This window comes from Pelophylax lessonae (genome assembly GCF_965119305.1).
Source record: "Pelophylax lessonae genome assembly, chromosome: 7".
Taxonomy (NCBI): domain Eukaryota; kingdom Metazoa; phylum Chordata; class Amphibia; order Anura; family Ranidae; genus Pelophylax; species Pelophylax lessonae.
In genome coordinates, this window is record NC_138774.1 from 38,568,734 (window position 1) to 38,589,190 (window position 20,457).

Genomic DNA, 20,457 nt, shown 5'->3' on the forward strand with positions numbered 1-20,457 from the left:
TTTGTGCCACTTTCCAGTGTGATGCCCCTCCTTGTGTGAATGGTCAACTGCAGATAAACACTCTTAGGACAATATAAAAAGTGCTGTAATCCAAAGTGCAAAAATGCATACATAAATCAAAATTTGATGTGTCCTTATATAAAAGTATATAATAATAATAAATTATATTTATATAAAAGATTCATGAGTTCATTTAAAAAAGTCCTCGATAAACGTGCAACTGGTGCTCTTATACTGGTGCGTATCACTCATGTGGTGGGTAAGTGCATCCACCTATGCTCCCTCTCCAGAACCACACTCACCAGAAGCTCAACACCTAAAAGGGGCTACAAGGCATCTGTAAAATATATGCAGAATCCTCAATGTAGATATAAGTTTCTCCCTCTCCTCTATCTTCAAACTTGTTGGTATGCTCATGCTGGGAGTAAACAGACGGAGGCAAACCTCATAGTGTATATCTGCATAGGTTTATTAATCAAAAGCTTAAAATTACACTTAGAATGCATAAGAAAGTTAAAAGCATGTAAATCAATGTGTCTGGTACGCCCTGAGATCCATGAACCGTAAACCAGGAATGACGCACAAAGCTCCGCCCAGCGAGTTTTGTCAGCATTATATCATCGGGAGTGGCTCTTATGTTAATTTTTTGGTCCCATTTAACCAGTTTTCAAATCCTTTGATTTATGAAACTAAGCATTTGGTCAACTAAAACCAACAGAAAAAATATTCTGAGCTTATTTCGCTACTAAAATACTGCACAGAACAAGAAAACCACAATAGCCAGATCAATGAAAAGGGAGGCACAACTTAGAGATGAATATATAGCATGTATATATTGCTAAACAGGAATCTTTTCTTACATCTCTTTTCATTACCTACAGGGTGAACAAGGTCGTCCTGGTGCAACAGGCCAAGCCGGACCTCCAGGTCCAGTGGTACGTGTGTTTTCTAAATGTCATTACTGAATATTAGTCTGTAATTCAGGAGAATATATTCTAACTTGTTATTTCACAGGGGCCTCCTGGTTTGCCAGGCTTGAAGGGAGATACTGGATCTAAAGGAGAGAAGGTAAGAACCTAATATTATGATGTGTATGATAAGTGGAGTATGCTTGGAAGATATCATGGTGCAAAGGGATCTTACCAATATATGTTTCATTCTCCCCCTCAGGGTCACCCTGGACTTATCGGTCTTATTGGACCAACTGGAGAGCAAGGAGAGAAAGGAGACAGAGGCCTTCCAGGTCCACAAGGGACAACAGGACATAAAGGAGAGCCTGTAAGTGTTGAATTATCATTTTTAAGGAATTTTTCGGTATCATCATTTCATTGTTATCAGCGTTTCATTGATGTACTGTACATGTGCACAGTTGTTTTGTGTTTGACTCTCTCTTTATTCCTTCCATAGGGTATTTCTGGTGTCACTGGTCCTATTGGTCAAGGTGGATCTGCTGGCCCTCCTGTAAGTTTTTTGGTCTATTAATGAAAATAATTTACATTAGAGAGAAAAACGTAGTATTTGGAGGATGGATTGGCTCTTCACATTCAATTTGAGTCTTAGGCTATATAAAAATATATTTTTGAGGTAACCAAACAGACTTTGAACACCTCCAAACTTCTAACAGACAAATGTGTAATAATTATGGATAAGAAAGTGGAAGATTACAAGATATACCTGAAGCTATGCTCTTTTCAAACATGAGGATTTCCAATTAAAACTGGCTCTGGTGACACAGCCCAGCTCTGATAAATATGTCTTTGCATTTATTTTTTGCACCAAGCTGTCCCAAAAATGAACTACCTATAATTGTTGCAATCTCTGAGAACCAGAATTTAGAAGGGAACCTTACAGTAATTTCCAAATCCTGATTTGATGCCTCCTTTAGGGAGGTATGATTGTTACACACTAAGAGACATTCATCAGTGGAGACACTCTGCTTAGAAAGTCCCATTGCAGCTAAATGCCTGCATGCCAGCAGATGTGTTTAGTTTTTTGGGCATTACGGTCTGTTTCTGGAATTAGCTACAAGTATAGCACTCTATCTGAGTGCACTCCAGCAACACACAAATTGCAGCATGAGAGGGAGGTTACACAAGTATAGTCATGTGACAAAGGACTGCAATTCTTACCAGAAACACATACAAATAGACTACTGAATATAGATGAATTAGAGTTAAAAAGCATAGATTAAAGTTAAACTGGGCTGACTTTCTGTTTTTAGCACAATTGCAATTGCCTCATGGGTAGTGTTGAGCGAACACGGACTGTATTATTCGGGTTCGTACCGAATAATTGGATTTTTGTTACCCGAACACGGACCCGAAAACTTGCTGCATGTTCGGGTTTAAAATCCGTGTTCGGTAATTGTATTTCCTGTTTTGTATGTAATGGCGCGCTTTTAATGGCAGGCTTTCAACAGCCAATCAAAAAGCATTTAACTGGTGTGCCTTAAGCCATCCCAGCCTACTAATGTATTAGTAGCTGTGATTGGCCATCTGAAGCATGTGACCCATGTCTTTATAAGTTCGAGAGACCCAGCGCGGTGTGTCATTCTGCTGTAGTTTAGGGAGAGAGCACACATCATACGTGCTGGCTGCTGATTAGGGACAGACAGTGAAAAATTGTGCCCGAAAAGAATGCAGGGACAGGTCGGAGTGTAGGCAGGGAAAGTTATTTGAGCATTTTAGGGACAGGCTGGAGAGATTAGGCAGGGACAGTCTACATCGATTTTGCTGTGTGGGGGGTGGTGCAGTGAACAATCTTTTTGAGCATTTTAGGGACAGGCTGGAGAGATTAGGCAGGGACAGTCTACATCGATTTTGCTGTGTGGGGGGGTGGTGCAGTGAACGATCTTTTTGAGCATTTTAGGAACAGGCTGGAGAGATTAGGCAGGGACAGTCTACATCAATTTTGCATTGTGGGGGGTGGTGCAGTGAACAATCTTTTTGCCCTCACTTGAGCCCACTGAGGAGGAGGAGGGAGAAAAAAATCTATTTTTATCAGTCTGTTGTGTGCAGCGTTCAGCTATATTTTACTACAGATTGCTGTTCTAATCTGCTATTTAAAAATTACAAATTTAAAGGGGAATTTTTTTTAAGAGCACTTGCCATGCTCTTAACTACATTTTGCTGCCATTTGCAGCACTCTATCCCGTTTCATTGGTTTTTTAGAGCCATTTTAGTGCCTGAAAGTTCGGGTCCCCATTGACTTCAATGGGGTTCGGTGTCCGGGTAAAGTCCGGAAAAAGTTCGGCCGAACCCGCCGAACACGGACATCCAGGTGTCCGCTCAACTCTACTCATGGGTAGTATCTCAGTGATTTCCTTTACTTGTAGCCTGGAGGACAGAGATGATTTAAATTCATTAAATGTATTCATATATTTCTGTTAAATTTCAATATTTTTGTCTATTTCCTGTTTAGGGTCCTCTAGGTCCTAAGGGAGCTAAAGGAGCCACGGTGAGTAATTTGTTCTTGCCTCCATTTTACAAAAATCTGTTCTAGATTCCATACATCACCAGCTTAGGAAAGCTAGACTTTACATGTTGTAATGAATGGTACAAATGTATGCTCTGACTACTGGAACATATTTAAAATACTTCTATGTGTGCTTTCATAAATTCTCAGTGTACCACTCTATACAAAGTTATATAACTTTTTTTTTTTTTGCTGGCACACAGGGACAAGCTGGACCCAAGGGACAGAAGGGAATACAAGGCCCCCCTGGACCTCCGGTAAGTGAAACTGTCATATAAATACAATTCTCCCACAGGAACATTATGCATGGGCTAATACAACCTATACGTGAGACGTAGGCCACACCAATAGCATATGGTGCATGTTATCATGAGAAGGCTGGCTAGAAACAGCTGTATCTTTTATAGTTATTAGGCTGTCCTTAAGCTCTTCTCAGTGACTTAGCCCAACCTTTTTCAACCAGTATACCTCCTGGGTTCTTCAGGAGTGCCTTGGCAAAATGCCTAAAAATTGCCACAAATTGCCCGTACATTGTCAACAAGCCAGTGAATTACACAAAGCCAGAGGTTTATATTGTGCGGCATTAAACCCATGAGCACCATGCGAACCAGCCACTGGCATCCTAACAACCATTGATGTCATTGGTTGATAACGAGGACGTTGGGCACCTGTACAGCATCCCTGTTTGCCCCACCCTTCTCTGGGGGCACGTTAGCAAAGAGAGGGAGAGAAACGAAGGGAGTAGAAAAAGGCTAGAATACTAGTCAGTACCAGTGTGCAAAGATGGAGGAATAAATCACCCCTAATGTTGGGTGGCCCATGTGTTTGGATGCTGCTGTGATATGTAAAACTATTGGTTCAGTGCCTCAAGATTGTGCATAATGTTAACCACTTGCTTACTGGGCGGTTAAACCCCCTTCCTGCCCAGGCCAATTTTCAGCTTTCAGCGCTGTCACTTTGAATGAAAATTGAGTGGTCATGCTACACTGTACCAATATTCACTCAAATAGAGCTTTCTTTTGGTGGTATTTAATCACTACTATTTTTTTTTTTGCTAAACAAACAAAAAAAGACCGAAAATTTTGAAAAATAAAAAACAGTTTTTATAGTTTGTTATAAAATTTTGCAAACAGGTCATTTTTCTCCTTCATTAATGTGCGCTGATGAGGCTGCACTGATGGGCACTGGTAGGTTGCACTGATGGGCACTAATAGGCTGCACTGATAGGTACTGATAAGGTGGCACTGATGGGCACTGATAGGCAGCACTGATGGGCACTGATAGGCAGCAATGAAGGGCACTGATATGTGGCACTGATGGGCACTGGTAGGTGACACTGATAGGCAGCAGTGATAGGTGGCACAGATGATGAGGCACTGGTGGGCACTGATTGGCAGCACTGGTGGGCACTGATAGGTGGCACTGGTGGGCGCTGATAGGTGGCACTGGTGGGCACGAATAGGTGGCACTGCTGGGCACTGGTAGGTGGCACTTATTAGCAGTATTTATGGGCACTGGTAGGTGGCACTGGTGGGCGCTGATGGGGCGGCAGTCACTCTCTGTGCGCAGGACCAATATCCTGTTTACACAAGCCAGTAATCAACTTTTTTTTTCTCCACACGCTGACATCAATTGAAATCAATTTTGAATTATTTTTTGCAATAACATGGTTTGGGCAGATTTCTGCCAGTCACGCCCCTCCAACCTGTGTCTTCAAATAGGAGGGAGGTGAAGCCTCCATTAATCTACATGGAATATCCCACCCCCATTGTGTTCAGTGGATTAGTGGGCATGGAGGAGAAAGGAGGGAGTGGGCTGTCATTTACCACTGTGTATACGCTCACATGTGTGACTCTATAGTCACATGGGTTGTTCAAAATCCCTAGCTGAAATAGGGATATGGACAGAAGGTGGAGATAGAGAGCAGCAGAATCAACCAGGTTTTTTGCAGAATACAGAAAACGAACCCCATAGTGACTGAGTGAGTATGAACAGCATGTAATACACCATTTATTGATAGTTTTTTATGATGTTGGTTTAGTGACACTTTAAGTTAGCATGATATTCTGGTAAATAGATTATAATCCAGAATAGTGCTTGAACAAAGATGGTGCTGCCCTCCAGAGAAAAGTAGCTTAAGGCATTGGGGAGTGCTGCAAGAAGTAATAAATGAGTTAAAAAATATGTATAACACTAGGTCAATTACAAGAATTTGGTCTGGATTTTAAAAAATCTGCTACATTATAATTTGGCTGACTAAGTTAAGCAAATTATACAGAATTTATATAGTGCAAACAGTTAAAGTACAGTTCAAGACAAGAGGAATAGGGGGACCCTGTTCTTGAGAGCTTACAGTCTAAAAGGGTCCAGATTTTTTTGGCATTGAAGCTGTTGAGATATCAGCAACAGAGGGTGTGCACTGTTTTCATTAAGTTGGACAATTTATAGACCTAAAATGTAAGTATCAGCAGTAAAGTAAAACCGTTGTGTAAAGTAGGAAGCAGCGCCTGCATATATTATGAATAAATGGTGCTGCTTCCATGTACATAAGCTTATCAATAATTATTAAAATATTTTATGGAAAATTGGGTTAATTACATTTTTTTCTTCTGAAACAAAGAGTGTGTTGAATTTTATTGCTAACTGTTCATGCCTCATCAACAGGGCCCACCAGGAGAGGCCATCCAGCCATTGCCTTTCCAGATGCCCAAGAAGAACAAACGTTCTATTGATGCCAGTCTGATCATGGCGGAAGATTCAGCTGCAGAATATACTGATGGCATGGAGGAAATCTATGGATCTCTTAACGCTATAAAGAAAGACATTGAGTTATTCAGAGCACCAAAGGGTACAAAGGAACACCCGGGACGGACATGCCGGGACCTTCTACTTTCCCAGCCAGATCTTCCAGATGGTATGTAAAACCAAGGACAAGCTCTACGAGGGCTAAACTTCATAAGGGGGTTATAAGCAAAGTTTTATGTAATGATTGAATAAAATACAAAACATATAGGTTTTTATCTCTTCTCACTGATTATGTAGGACATTTGATGGGTAGACTTCCAAATACCCCATTTTGGGCTTCGGTCTTTTCTGTTGTGACCTTTCAGCATTGAAGATATTTTTACATTGCAGTAGGAGACCTAAATGTAACATTTAGTACAGCACATAGGTTCTCAGACCACGTAACATGGCTCTGTTAGTTTATGCTGTGAAGATCATGGTACTAAGAACATGTGTAAATCCCACCGCTCACCTACATTTTCCTGAGTTAACAAAGATCCTCGATGCTACAGAACGCCCTAACACTTAGACTTGACGTAAATAAAAACTTTCTGGTGACAACGAAGAGGGGATTTTCTCTCTTTGAAAGAATATGTCTTTCAAATGAGACGCAAAAATAAGACCTTACAAAAGATCAAATTACTAATTTTAAAGAAAAGTTTTAAAATAAAGCATGTTTTAAATTTAAACAGAAAAAGTTAGCTTGATATAGTATATACTTTTGCATGAGCCCTGAACACATAACCTAACCTCCTAGCACTTAAACCTTAATCTGTGGTTAGTTATTCATATTAGGATACATTTATTTTACTTTCTTAATATTTTTTTTAAATTGATGCATATATTTTTATTACCATTTTTGAGTTGAGCTATTGAGTCTTTTACTGAGCATAGTAGACAAGGAGAGCCTTAAAAGCATGTAAAAAAAAGCCGAGTGCTCCACCTGCTGCCTTCAGATCTAGAGGAGGGGATATCGAGTACAATCTCAGTATTTGCGGATGATACTAAACTAAGCATGCCAATATCTTCTATGCAGGATGTGGAAACCTTACCAGCGGACCTGAGCAAAATAATGGGGTGGGCAACTACATGGCAGATGAGGTTTAATGTTGAAAAATGTAAAGTAATGCACTTGGGCTTCAGCAACACGAAAGCAAGCTACTGACGGGGGGAACCTCTGGGTGAATCTAAGATGGAAAAGGACCTGGGGGTACTGGTGGACAACAGGCTTGGCAGTGGCATGCAATGCCAAGCCGCTGCAAGCAAAGTCAACAGAATACTGGCATGTATAAAAAAGGGGATTCACTCCAGAAATAAAGAGATTATTCTCCCTCTCTACAAGACTCTGGTCCGGCCACATCTGGAGTATGCTGTCCAGTTCTGGGCACCGGTCCTCAGGAAGGATGTGCTGGAACTGGAGAGAGTCCAGAGAAGGGCAGCAAAAATAATTAGGGGAATGGAGGGCATCGGCTATGAGGAAAGACTACAAGCACTGAACTTATTCTCTCTGGAGAAGAGACGATTGAGGGAGGATATGATATCAATGTACAAATACTGTACTGGTGACCCTAGCATAAGGAGCAAACTTTTTAGAGAAAGGGAATATAATAAGACACATGGCCACTCACTAAAACTAGAGGAGAAACAGTTTAACCTTAAAATACGTAAGGGGTTCTTCACTGTCAGAGCAGTAAGGTTGTGGAATTCTCTTCCGCAAACCGTCATATCAGCAGGGAGCATTGATATTTTCAAAAAACTATTAGATGGGCACCTTAAAGACCACAACATACAGGGGTATACAATGTACGGTTAACAGCAAACACACACCCACACACACACACATCATAGGTTGAACTGGATGGACTGATGTCTTTTTCCAACCTCACAAACTATGTAACTATGTAAGATCAATTCCTGAATTTTTTATATGTAATTTTTTATATTTATTTGATCAGAAATAAATAACAAATGTTAGTGTTACCTCTTGCCGAAATAAATTAAAAAAAAAAACACAAAAAAACACTAAACATTCCCTATACTAAGCCAAACACAGGACTAACCTCTTGTTCTGTATACTTACCATGTCCTGTACCAGCAGCAGCTGAGCCGAGCAGCAGAATTCTGAAAGCTCCAAAACTGAGCCATATTGTATAAAGTGATGCACCATACTTAAAACTTCCTCTTCTCTTAGGTGAATACTGGATCGATCCTAACAAGGGCTGTGCACGAGATTCCTTCAAAGTCTTCTGTAACTTCACTGCAGGGGCAGAGTCTTGCATCTTCCCAAGCAAGCGCATTGAGAAGGTAAGCAGGAAGTTTTAAAAAGAAAATTATATTTTTTTTGTGAGCATTTATTATGAATTGCACTACTGTAACATTATTTTGATGTTACTTTTGTTTGTTCATAATTTTTTTATTTCATTATTTTCACAATTTTTTTAAATATGCCACTGGAGGCAGAATAGATATGCCACTACAAATCCTCTGACCTATTACTGAGATATGATATCAGCCACAAAGGGAGTGCATTGTTTTTAATGAAGCATCTAATTTACAGAATTGCATTGCAAGAAGGAGCTGTAAAGCACAGCCATTTTCTAGCACTGCAAAGAGGAAAGAAGAGCCTGCATATATACTAAGGAGATATGACTGCCACCTAGGACGTATACACCCCAACCAACTCATCAATCCATAACATTAAATGGTAGAAACTCACTAAAAATGAAAATTAAAATTAAAAATTATGCGACCTCAGGACAAATAATACCCCCTTATTCATACCATTATCCCATCACTGAGTATAATATATTTATGTTGGAAAATACCGTATTAATTATGAATTATATCTGAAAGGATTAAACATTTCCTTTCATGAACAGACAATGCATTGCTCAGCTTCAGATTTACTTGCCAACACAAACCCAGCTCTGCATACCAGCAGCTCTAGTAGTTCATCAGGCACAGAGTAGGAAAGTACTGTAGATGCACTATTGAATGAAAGCCACCATACTATAGCTGTTTTAATAATAATTTGCTGCCTATAATGGTGACTGATGAGGTAAAAAAATACAATGCAGGCTTACAAACTTTGCTTTGTCACTAAGGTGAAGATGTCTCCCTGGAGCTCGGAAAAGAAAGAGACTTGGTACAGCAACTTCAGGAGTGGCAGTATGGTAAGAGAAAAATAATGATTAAGAGATGCTCTGCACATTATCATTATTAGTAGTCCGTGATTACTCCAATGATCATTTTAGGAATTTACCATGTGTGTATGTGGGAAATTTAGCAATAACTCCTATTTTCTTTATGAATACTTGAATAGAACACATGCTTCTCATGAAAACCCTAAAATAATTTTCAGCCTTTGGAAACCCTTACTAATACCAATTAATTTGGGGTGAATTGGAAATAAAAATGCCTCTTACTGTACATCGATTGTTAGCAGGAAAAATGCAACCCTTACAGTGATTGTCAGACTTACAGACAGCTAAAGAGACAATTGGTGTCATGCTGCTGGCATTGCCAAGTAGTGTTGGCCCTGGCACTATGCAGGCACCCCCACTGGAATGTTAATCAGTCACAGCTCTAGGGACCTATAGAAATGTGGGCAGGATGGAATAGTCAAGCTTAGATACTACCAGGAAGTGTGGAAGATGATCAGGACCGCATTGTTTTGCACATGTGATAAGCTCTTTGTTACAACCCAGTCTTTCTCCAGGGGATTTTTACTTTTGCTATGTGCGTCATTAATTGTTCTCTCATTGGTGTTTGTGTATCATTTTCTGCAGTTCTCCTATGTGGACTTAGACGACAACCCTATTGGAGTGGTCCAATTGACTTTCCTTCGCCTGCTAAGTGTGGGTGCTCGCCAGAACTTCACCTATCATTGCCATCGCTCTGCTGCCTGGCATCTGGCCTCAGACGACACCTATGAAAAGGCATTGCACTTCATGAGCTCCAACAATGAGAACCTCTCCTTCCGCACAAGCCCATACATCAAGGCCCTCAGAGATGGCTGTGCGGTGAGTAAGGTGGACACATAGGATATGTGTACAGAAAACAGCATTGGTTTCATTTATAGATCAATGGCATCAACCTTCTTGAGGTTTTGATTATGAGGGTTGGTGCAAAGTGTTAGGGCAGTGGGGATCATAGTTATAATTACTAGAGAATGATTTTTAATTATTTAGATTCCAGTTGTTAGTTTTGTAGAATCTCAATCCCTTTACTCAGGAACATTATGTTCTCACTTCTATTGGAAACTGTTTAAAGTAGAAGCCTAGAACTTACTAAGCTTAAAACTGCTCTCATCTCCTTTCTAAATCCTATACTAACTACCCTGTAAAAAGAAGATGCATATACTTATCTATTCTGAGACTGCTGTGGTTCAGTCATGTGATCTCCCCAGCGGCCGGCTTACGAGGAGAGGGGAGAGCACTGACAATGGATAGAGTGGTGATGTCACCCATAGGTTCTTCCATAGGGCATCTGTTGTCAGCTGTCCTTCCTCTCCCCTAAAGCAGCCCTCTGGGAGCCCATCATGTGACCAGACCAGAGCACCCTGAAAATAGGCAAGTATAAGCATCTACCTTCTACCGGATAGTTAGTATAGGTATTAGAAGGGGGAGTTGGAGCCTTTTTAAGATAAGTTAGTTCTAGAGTGACATTGGTGCTCTTCTATAGATACAGTACAGTGAGTGAATGTTGTCACACTCACTGTACTGTATCTATAGAATAGAAAAGGCCAGGAATAATTTCCTGGCAGGATCACACCACATCTTAAAAATGTAAAATGTAATTTTAGTTCTTAGGTTCAGGTACACTTCAAAGAAATTGCCCAGGCATACTTGCATTGACCCACATATATTTACAATTTATGAAATATATAAACAGATTGGGGTAAAGTTGACTAGTACAGGACTAATACATGACTAATAAAACACTCACCACAATGCTTTCTTTCCTCTACTACAGGCAAGGAAAGGCACAGACAAGACAGTATTAGAGGTCCACACCCCTATTGTGGATCAGCTTCCTTTGAGAGACGTTAAGTTCATGGACTTCGGAGAACCCAACCAGAAATTTGGTTTTGAAGTGGGACCTGTATGTTTTCTTGGCTGAGGCAAAACAAGACTAGAGACATCCCCCTACCCATTTGTATCCCTTTCTGAAAATAAAAAAGGAGAAGCCCCCCTCACCTTTATTTCTGTACACCAATATTGAAGAAGCTCAGCTAAGGAGCAGAAAGAAAGCCCCTTCAGCGAGGTGGAACAAAAGACCAAAAGAACTTGGTCAACACGTGACAATGACCTATAGCTGGGCGGATCTTCTGATGACCAAAGAAAGAGTTTATCATAGACTTTAGCTAGAATTATTTGAGGCTTTTTTTAAATAAATGGTAAAAGAAACACCATTCCCATGCAGAAAACATGGTGTTAATGTCCTATGTCCAGCCGAAATCTACACAGAGGACATTGCGAGCCACTTCTTTCACCAATACAGAGCTGTCTCTTTCTTTACATTTTCTTTTAAGCTCTTACGTCTCCAGTATTTAAAAAACAAAAGAACACATGCAGATGCGTACAAACGGGACTCTTATTTTTTTTCTTCTGTGGATATAAAGATTTAAATTTTATTTAAAAAAAATAATAAAATTGGTGATAAAGTTCCCCTTCTGCCTGGCACACAAAAAAATGTGGGAAAAATGTTTTTTGGAAACAAATGTCCTGAACAGACAAGAAGACGAAATTATCTGTGAACAAAATTTCACTATGGTGCTTGGAGTAAAGCTTATTTTTTGACCAACAAGATTATATATATAACAAAAAAAAAACCTCACAGGTGCTCAGAGTATTACTGTGTAATGTTTGTAAGTATTTTTTGTATTGTAATATATAATCTATAATTTTGCTGCTTTTTTATTTTTATTTGTTTTTTTTTTCTTACTCTTGCGCATGTCTATACATGACTTCCTACCCGGACTATCAACTTCCTGTCAGCGTCTGTCCATTGTGTCCCCTCTACCACCTGTTAACTGCCACTTCCTGTTCCCTGGCCTGCTCTGTGTCTACCGTTTCCTCCTCTTTTATTTAAATAAATGATGTGCAAAAGGTGAAATCCACAGAGGAATAAAATGGCAGGATGGGTGCATTTTTTAAAGGTGGGATATGGGGAAAACAACGTAATACTGGTTTCACATTTAACCATGATTAACCCTTTCCAAAGAGTGAAAAGTCTTCTGGGTAATACCAAATTTTTACATCAAGCCTGCAAGAGAAAGTGCTGCCCATTGGATAAATAGAGAGTTATAGGGCCTTTGCCTTTATCATAACACTTACTACAGGGCAGGCAACTCTGGTCAAGAGGTGAGCTTGTTGGAGTACAAAGTATTAGTTGCTGCTCCAGTGAATTCACGTCTATGGTATTTTAAAAACAACAGCCCTGGGCTGTTGCAGACCCTCAGGCAAAAGCAGTTGTGTTCCACAGATTGATGTCTGGGCTCAGAAAAGGCTCTAAACACCTAACAGTTCAGAGATCAGATCACATACTTGATTTGGCATTTACCCAGAACTCCCTTTTTTAAAAATAATTTGCAAACATTTTCCTGAAAACTTTTCTAAAAGGGAATGTATAGTATAATCCCATTGGGTACATATTTTAACTACTTTTGCAGTAAATGTCCATGTGACGTTTACATATTTATGTTTGGTTTTCTTCATATTGTGAGATTTATAGATGAGTCACAGGAGTCGGGGTAGATTAGCTACTACAATGACGCCACCAAACTTGGTAACTACCTATGAGATATTAAATACACAAAGAATACAATGTTTTCAGTGAGCTTCAGTGAGAAGGAGCAGTAAAGCACAACCATCATACAGCATTGCAAAGCAGGAAACAGAGCCACATATATACTATATTGTAAAAAAAATATATATTGGGATGTCTGCCTTTACACGCACTTAAACTTTAATGGCATCCCAGTCTTAGTCCGTAGGGTTCAATATTGAGTTGGCCCACCTTTTGTAGCTATAACAGCTTCAACTCTTCTGAGAAGGCTCTCCACAAACTTTAGGAGTGTGTCTATGGAAAAATTTGACCATTCTTCCAGAAGTACATTTGTGAGGTCAGGCACTGATTTGGACGAAAAGACCTGGCTCACAGTCTCTGCTCTAATTCATCCTAAATGTGTTTTATTAGGTTGAGGTCAGGTCAGTCAAGTTCCTCCACCCCAACTCACCCATCCATGTCTTTATGGACCTTGCTTTGTGCACTGATCTAAATCATTTGATAGAGGGGGGATTATGGTGTGAGCTTGTTTCTCAGGGGTTTGGCTTGGCCCCTTAGTTCCAGTGAAGAGAACTCTTAAAGTGTCAGCATACCAAGACATTTTGGACAATTTCATGCTCCCAACTTTGTGGGAACAGTTTGGGGACGGCCCCTTCCTGTTCCAATGTGACTGCGCACCAGTGCACAAAGCAAGTTTATAAAAACATGGATGAGCCAGTTTGGGGTGGAGGAACTTGAGTCCTGACCTCAACCCAATAGATTACCTTTGGGATGAATTAGAGTAGAGACTGCGAGCTAGGCCTTCTTGCCCATCAGCAGTGCCTGAGCTCAAAAATGCACTTCTGGAAGAATGGTCAAACATTCAGACACACTCCTAAACCTTATGGACAGCCTTCCCAGAAGAGTTGAAGCTGTTATAGGTGCAAAAGCTGCAATTCAATATTGAACCCTACGAACTAAGACTGGGATGCCATTAAAGTTCATGTGCGTGTAAAGGCAGGCGTCCCAATACTTTTGACAATATAGTGTATATAGCTGTCTCCATATACATATAATTCTGAAATGTACATAACATAATGTTTTTCTCGTTTGGTCTTTTATTAGAAAGTTTCAAGAAATACAAAGGTTGCCTAATCGGGTTTTGAAAACTCTGTGCATTAACATTACAGTCAACGAGGCAATAATTGGTATATAGGGTATATAGACAATGATGGTAGGGTGGTATAGTGCAACAATAGTAGAAAAAATAAAAAAGAGATCGGAGAAGAAAGTCAGTTAAGGGGAGTTATAGGTAGGGATGGGAGGAAGAACTGTGGAAGGGAAAAGGAAAGGACTATGTTCATCAAGTTAGGTTGGGGGGTGTTGGCAGATGAGGATTCCCAGCACCCCAGGAGTTGTGTATAGTGAAGAGGGAGAATTTCACAGGCCATAGTTCAAGGAAGTGGGGGTCAAAATGAACTAGTATAAAATTAGCAACCCACGGTTTCCAGACCTTATGGAACTTAGGCATAGTGCCTTGCAGTTTAGCCGCCAAATTTACTTTAAGTAATTTCCAGGGTAGTAGAGACTTAACCTCTGTCATGTGTAGGTTCTCTGAGAGCCATGTCTTTGCTACTTCTGTTTTGTGGCTCTCAGAAGATGAATCATGAGTATAAAATGGTGCTTGGAGATACTGGGGGTTTAAAATTTAGAAGCTTCTCTTATGGATTCATAAGAAGCAATTGTTAAAATAGAATGCACAGAATTCTTTATACTCATGACCATAATCTTTGAGCAGCAAGGAAGTTCCACCAGGGCAGGTATGCGGATAGAACAATTTCCAGTACAGTCCAGTTTAGCCAGTTTAGAATACACAGAGTTGTTTATACTCATGACCATAATCTTTGAGCATCAAGGAAGATCCATTAGGTATGTAGATAGAACAATTTACAGTTCATTCAAGTTTAGGCAGTCTATTCCAGTTTATCCAGTCCAGTCAAGTTTAGCAGTTCATTTCTCGTTAAGTAATTTCCAGTGTAGTCAAGACTCAACCTCTATCACGTGTAGGTTCTCTGAGAGCCATGTCTTTGCTACTGTCTATTTTGTGGCTCTCAGAAGATGAATCATGAGTATAAATTAGTACCGGGGGGTTTCCAATTTAGGAGCTTCTCTTATGGTTTAACAAGTGATTATTGGAAGACACTACACAGAATTCTTTATTCTCGTGACCATAATCTTTGAGCAACAAAGAAGGTCCACCAGGTATGTAGATAGGGCAATTTTATAAAACATTTAAGCCACATTGATAAGATTGTTTTTTTCCAAGGTGATCTCTTGTTCAAGCATATGTAAAAATAATTTATGAGACTACACATTTCCTTTAAAGACCCCCAATCTCCTAAACCTTTTACCTCAAGTTCCCATACTGGACAAAAAAAGCATTTGCTTTTACATGCCAGTTCTTTTAAGATCAATTCTGGATTGGTCCAAAGTAAAAAATCTGTCTGTCCTCTTCAGACTACATATTTTGTGTAGGGGGGATGTAATAGAGAATAATTTATACGACCATGTCCAGCAGGCTTCTAATTCCGATGGCGATGACCAGTTCTATAAAGCTGGTGTTGGTGCCTTGCTATCATTATCTTGTGAAATACAGGACCAGCAGCCTACAGCCAAAATGATAATCTTGAGGGCTCAGCCCCGCTCCAAGAAGAGAGAAAAGAAGACTGATGTGCCATATTACTCTTTATTAAAGCCTTAATAATTAATGACATTATATCCCACATATCTTAGGGTGGAAAGGAAGAGAATAACACATTATTGTAAATTAAGTATTTCTATTTTGAACACCAGGGTTGGAATTTTCCAATAAACAACTGACTTCCTGTCCAGAAATTCTATTGAACTGTAAGAATGACTCACATAAGATGGCTGCTAATACTAATAAAATGGTACTCCTGTCAATTTTTTTATGCATTAGATACACAAGGGAAAGGTTTAGAACCTTATTTGGTTTGGGGAAATTTCCCATCATTTCCTGTCAACAAGGGTGCTGAGACAAGCAGCAGCAAAAAATGTTTCCAACAGTGACACTGTCAGAAATAATTCATAGGGAAGAGTTGAAATCCCAGTCAGTTTATTTTCTACCTTACGGTAGTGTGCGCTTTAACTTCTTGGCCAAATGCAATGGTCATTAGGACTGGAAATGAGGAGGTCTCAGCAGCCCAGAGAGCAATAAATTCTGAACCTGTAGGTTCTAACCCTTTACTACTCTGTAAAAAAAACTGAAAGTTTTAGATGGTAAATCCTAAGGATCAGTAATATGTTTAGCAGTCATTAGTAGACATCCATGTAAACTGAAGTAAATAAGAGGGTGACCATTACATTATACCATATTACTGTTTCCAATGATCAAGGGTCTAGGTTTTATGCCTTATATATCAGGCTATGTGTCTCTATTTTTTTGGCCTTGGACATGTTCCTTACCGAATAGCAGATCTATCTTAAATCAAGATATATGCAGCTAAGTGCTAACAGTTTTTAATAAAACTTTGGGTCACAGAATTTCAGATTCAGTTCTGTGATAATTTTGGAGGTTCTACTGTTTTGGAATTTATTAACTACCCTATGGTGTATCCATCTATCCTTGCAGGTAAGGCTGGACTTGTGCCAATTATTCCCATCTTTTGCTGACACAGAACAAGAATAGGGATATACGTATAACTCTGGTACGCTCCCATATTTTCATGTGTGTAGATAAAAGGAAACAGTGATTGCAGTGCCTATTTAACCAATTGTACACTGAGGTTCAGTGCCTACAGTGCAGTCCAAGTTTTTCAAGAACATTCAAACAAATTGCGCATTTTTTCCTAAGGAAGTGTAAGCAATGAAATGCACATGTACAAATGTACATGTACATTCACATCAGTCCCTACCCTCAAGGAGCGTACAATCTAAGTCCCTACACACATTCGTACATACACATACTAGGGCCAATTTAGACAGGAGCCAATTAACCTACCAACATGTCTTTGGAGTAAAATGTAATCTGCTTTTCGTGGACTTGAAGGAAAACCACCACATGTTAAAAATCCTAATTAAATCCCCCAAGGGACCAAATATGTGTAGCACTTGGTCCTCTTCTAAACTGTTGTGTGGTTGCTGAGCAGCATGGTCGGATAACTCACCCACCCCACTGCTGTTCCGACCATGATACTTACAAGGAGCCGAAGACATAATTAGGTTTAAATATCAATGCTTGTCTCTGGCAAGAAGAACATGTTGGAGACAGGTGCCATCGTTGAGCATATCAGGGGAAAGGGCCAGCAGGAATACGCACACACACCGCTAGTAAACAGCAATAAACAGCACTACTAGTCTCCCTGTCATTTCTTGTCCCTCTCCTTATCACTTTTCAACCTTGTCTTCCCTGTTCTATAGTCTCTCTTCTCCACTTAGTTTTTTTCGCTGCTCATCTTGTCAAGTTATAACTCTCCATTTTGGCAGGTTCATTTAAGTCTAGGAATCCTGCAATGTAACAAAATGGAATCTGAAGTACCACACCAACAGGTTCAGATACAAATTTATTCCAGTAAAAGTTAGGGGTGGCAATCAAAAAATTAGCCTACTTTTGCTTTCACTTTTAATGGACCCATGGGGTTATCTCACTGATATTGCTGTAGGGTTATCCCAATGTTTTGATGTTGGTGTAAATGATCTGGTTCCTGGACAGACAGATCTACATCCCAGAGGATTTCCAAAAGCAAAAGTAGGCTTCTTTGTGGATTGTCCTCCTTACTTTTATTGAAAAAGTTATATCTGGACCTCTTAGCAGTGTTGTGGAACTTCAATGTCATTGTCTCCTTGGCTTGGTCTCCATGGACAAGAAATTGTCTCCTTGGCTTGTAATAAAATATAAGAAAAATTAAAACTTAAGTGGCACACCACTGCTAAGAGGTCCAGATATAAACAATCCACAAAGTAGCCTACTTTTGCTTTTACTTGGATACTTTGTGGATTGTCCCCCTAACTTATACTGTAAAAACTAAATCTGAACCTCTTAGCAGTGGTGTGCTACTTCAATTTTTTTTTTTCATATATTACATTATTACATTACAAACCAAGTGTCTTGGAAATTAATCTACACTTGATGCACAAATAACTTCGTTGCACTAATAAGTGCACTTTTGGATATTAATATACGCCAAGCGCAATCAATCCCATTGTGCTAAAAAGCACAGTTCTCAGCTCTTTTGTATAAGGTAATCAAGCATAGTAGAAAGAAATGAGCGTATATCCCTTCATAAAGGCAGATAGATATCAAAACGATATTGTCTCCGCACTGCAATGCACATAGATCTATACCAGATCTGCGCCTGGAGTGTTCGCCGATGGAGCTGTCTATGTAGAGGGAACGTGTCTACACATCTAAGGGAAGGGAATGTCCACACTAATCCTAATAAAATTTCCACAACACAAGGAGACCATGGTTTGTCCTTGGAGCCAGGCCAAGGAGACAATGACCCTGAATTGCCAGATTGCTGAGATGTCTATGTAGAGCGAATGCATCTACACATCTAAGGGAAGTGTAGTAGTCTTTCCTCACTAGTAGTCTTTCCTCAATGCCGGTTCGCCCTCACCCTCTCTAAAGAGCGTATTGCAAGCAAACCAACAACAGGAGCCATAATGACAATCTAAATAAAACACACCCTGAAAAATGTCCACACTAATCCTGAACTGCCAGATTGCTGAGATGTCTATGTAGAGTGAACGTGTCTACACATCTAAGGCAAGATTTTCACTGCCAGTAGTCTTTCCTCAATGCCGGCTTGCCCGCACATGCTCTAAAGAGCGTATTGCAAGCAAACCAACAACAGGAGCCATAATGACAATCTAAATAAAACACGTCCTGAAAAATGTCCACACTAACCGCAATAAAATTTCCACAACACAAGGAGACCATGGTTTGTCCTTGGAGGCCAAGCCAAGGAGACGTTGACATTGAATTGCCACACCACTGCTAAGAGGTCCAGATATAACTTTTCCAATAAAAGTCAGAGGGGCAATCCACAAAGTAGCCTACTATTGCTTTTACTTTTACTTGGCTACTTTGGGGATTGTCCCGCTGATTTTATTTGGAAAACCTAAATCTGGACCTCTTAGCAGTGGTGTGCCACTTAATTTTTATTTTTTCTTATATTACATTACAAGCCAAGAAGACCATAAAGATCCTCTGGGATGTAGAAGCTGTCTGTCCGGGAACCAGATCATTTACATCAACATCAATACATTAAGATAAACCTAAAGCAATACTAGTGAGATAATCCTACAGGTCCAGTTATTTTTCCACTTTTCTCATCTATAAATCCAGCAAAGCCAAGTTACGGAAACTTCATATATAGGAGGGTTGGAAACCTAGGCCATATTTTGGCTCGCAATTATGCTTTTAAACAATTTCAGGGGAACATTTTGACTTGAGATGCCTTTCTTTTCCTGCTTGCTCCAGGCATTGTACAAGGGGTCAACATTCCACCCAAACCAGTAGGGACAGTGCAGCATCAAATGGTTGGCCTGTTTTAGTTTTTGAGTGCTCCAAAAAAGTGTCCTCGTACAAGTCAATTCCCCTTTCCCCACAGGGCTTATCAATTGTTTTTTCACTGGCTTCTTTGAGACCAGTACACCATACCTAACGACAGCAGACATATACTTTGCAACTTTCATAACATGTACATCTTCAGTGACTTCTTGTTACAGCAAAATTCATATCATAACATTTTAACAGTTGCTTGCATTCCCTTGTCCTAATTTTGGCAGGTAATACCATCACTTATCACCTGCTCTTTTCCATAAAAGGGCAATCTAGCTGTACCACACCCATAGGAATGCCCACAAATTGGGCTTTAGCCCGGGGTGGAGATATATCCAGCACAGATAGTAGTAAAGGTATGCTTTGACTGATCAGAAGGAGTCCAAATGCTATATTCACTTAGTCCATTTGGATATCTTTTTTTTTTTTTTTGTGGTGGCACTTTTCTTTAAAATCAAGCTGATTTTACATTTTGTTAAATGTCTCCCAGACAGAGTTTAAATAAAAATACAGTACTGCAATACGTACCTGTTCTCTGTCCCATGCAGTACTTCTTTCTACTGCAAGATGTTCTCAGTCTTTCGGGTTGAATGACGCAGAAGACTTAAGACATATTGTGATTGGAGGACACCATGGATAGCCTCATTGTGGTCTCCTGTGCTCACAGTGTTATAATCTGCATCATCGGGGACCACCTGCCACTGGGAGAACATCCAAAAAGAAAGTGGACTGTCACATCACCTTATTAGCCTGAAGACACCTGAAAAGGTAAGTATTCAAAAATGAAAGGGGAACTCCACTTTTGCGGGAAAAAAATAGCAAATAACAAAAAATATTATAGCAAA

At 39.8% G+C, this 20,457-nt stretch overlaps 1 protein-coding gene across 1 annotated transcript in view; it reads left to right on the forward strand.

Moving 5' to 3' along the window:
- The window catches only part of LOC309559991 (uncharacterized protein), a 217,167-nt gene extending 204,509 nt beyond the window's left edge, over positions 1-12,658 (forward strand). The window contains exons 56-66 of the mRNA XM_082263472.1: positions 882-935; positions 1,015-1,068; positions 1,171-1,278; positions 1,408-1,461; positions 3,421-3,456; positions 3,678-3,731; positions 6,139-6,388; positions 8,450-8,562; positions 9,363-9,431; positions 10,047-10,280; positions 11,233-12,658. Of these exons, the coding sequence (XP_082119598.1) occupies positions 882-935; positions 1,015-1,068; positions 1,171-1,278; positions 1,408-1,461; positions 3,421-3,456; positions 3,678-3,731; positions 6,139-6,388; positions 8,450-8,562; positions 9,363-9,431; positions 10,047-10,280; positions 11,233-11,379 (1,173 nt within the window). The 3' untranslated portion in view covers positions 11,380-12,658. The remainder of the gene's footprint in view (positions 1-881; positions 936-1,014; positions 1,069-1,170; positions 1,279-1,407; positions 1,462-3,420; positions 3,457-3,677; positions 3,732-6,138; positions 6,389-8,449; positions 8,563-9,362; positions 9,432-10,046; positions 10,281-11,232) is intronic.
- The last annotated feature ends 7,799 nt before the right edge of the window (positions 12,659-20,457 follow it).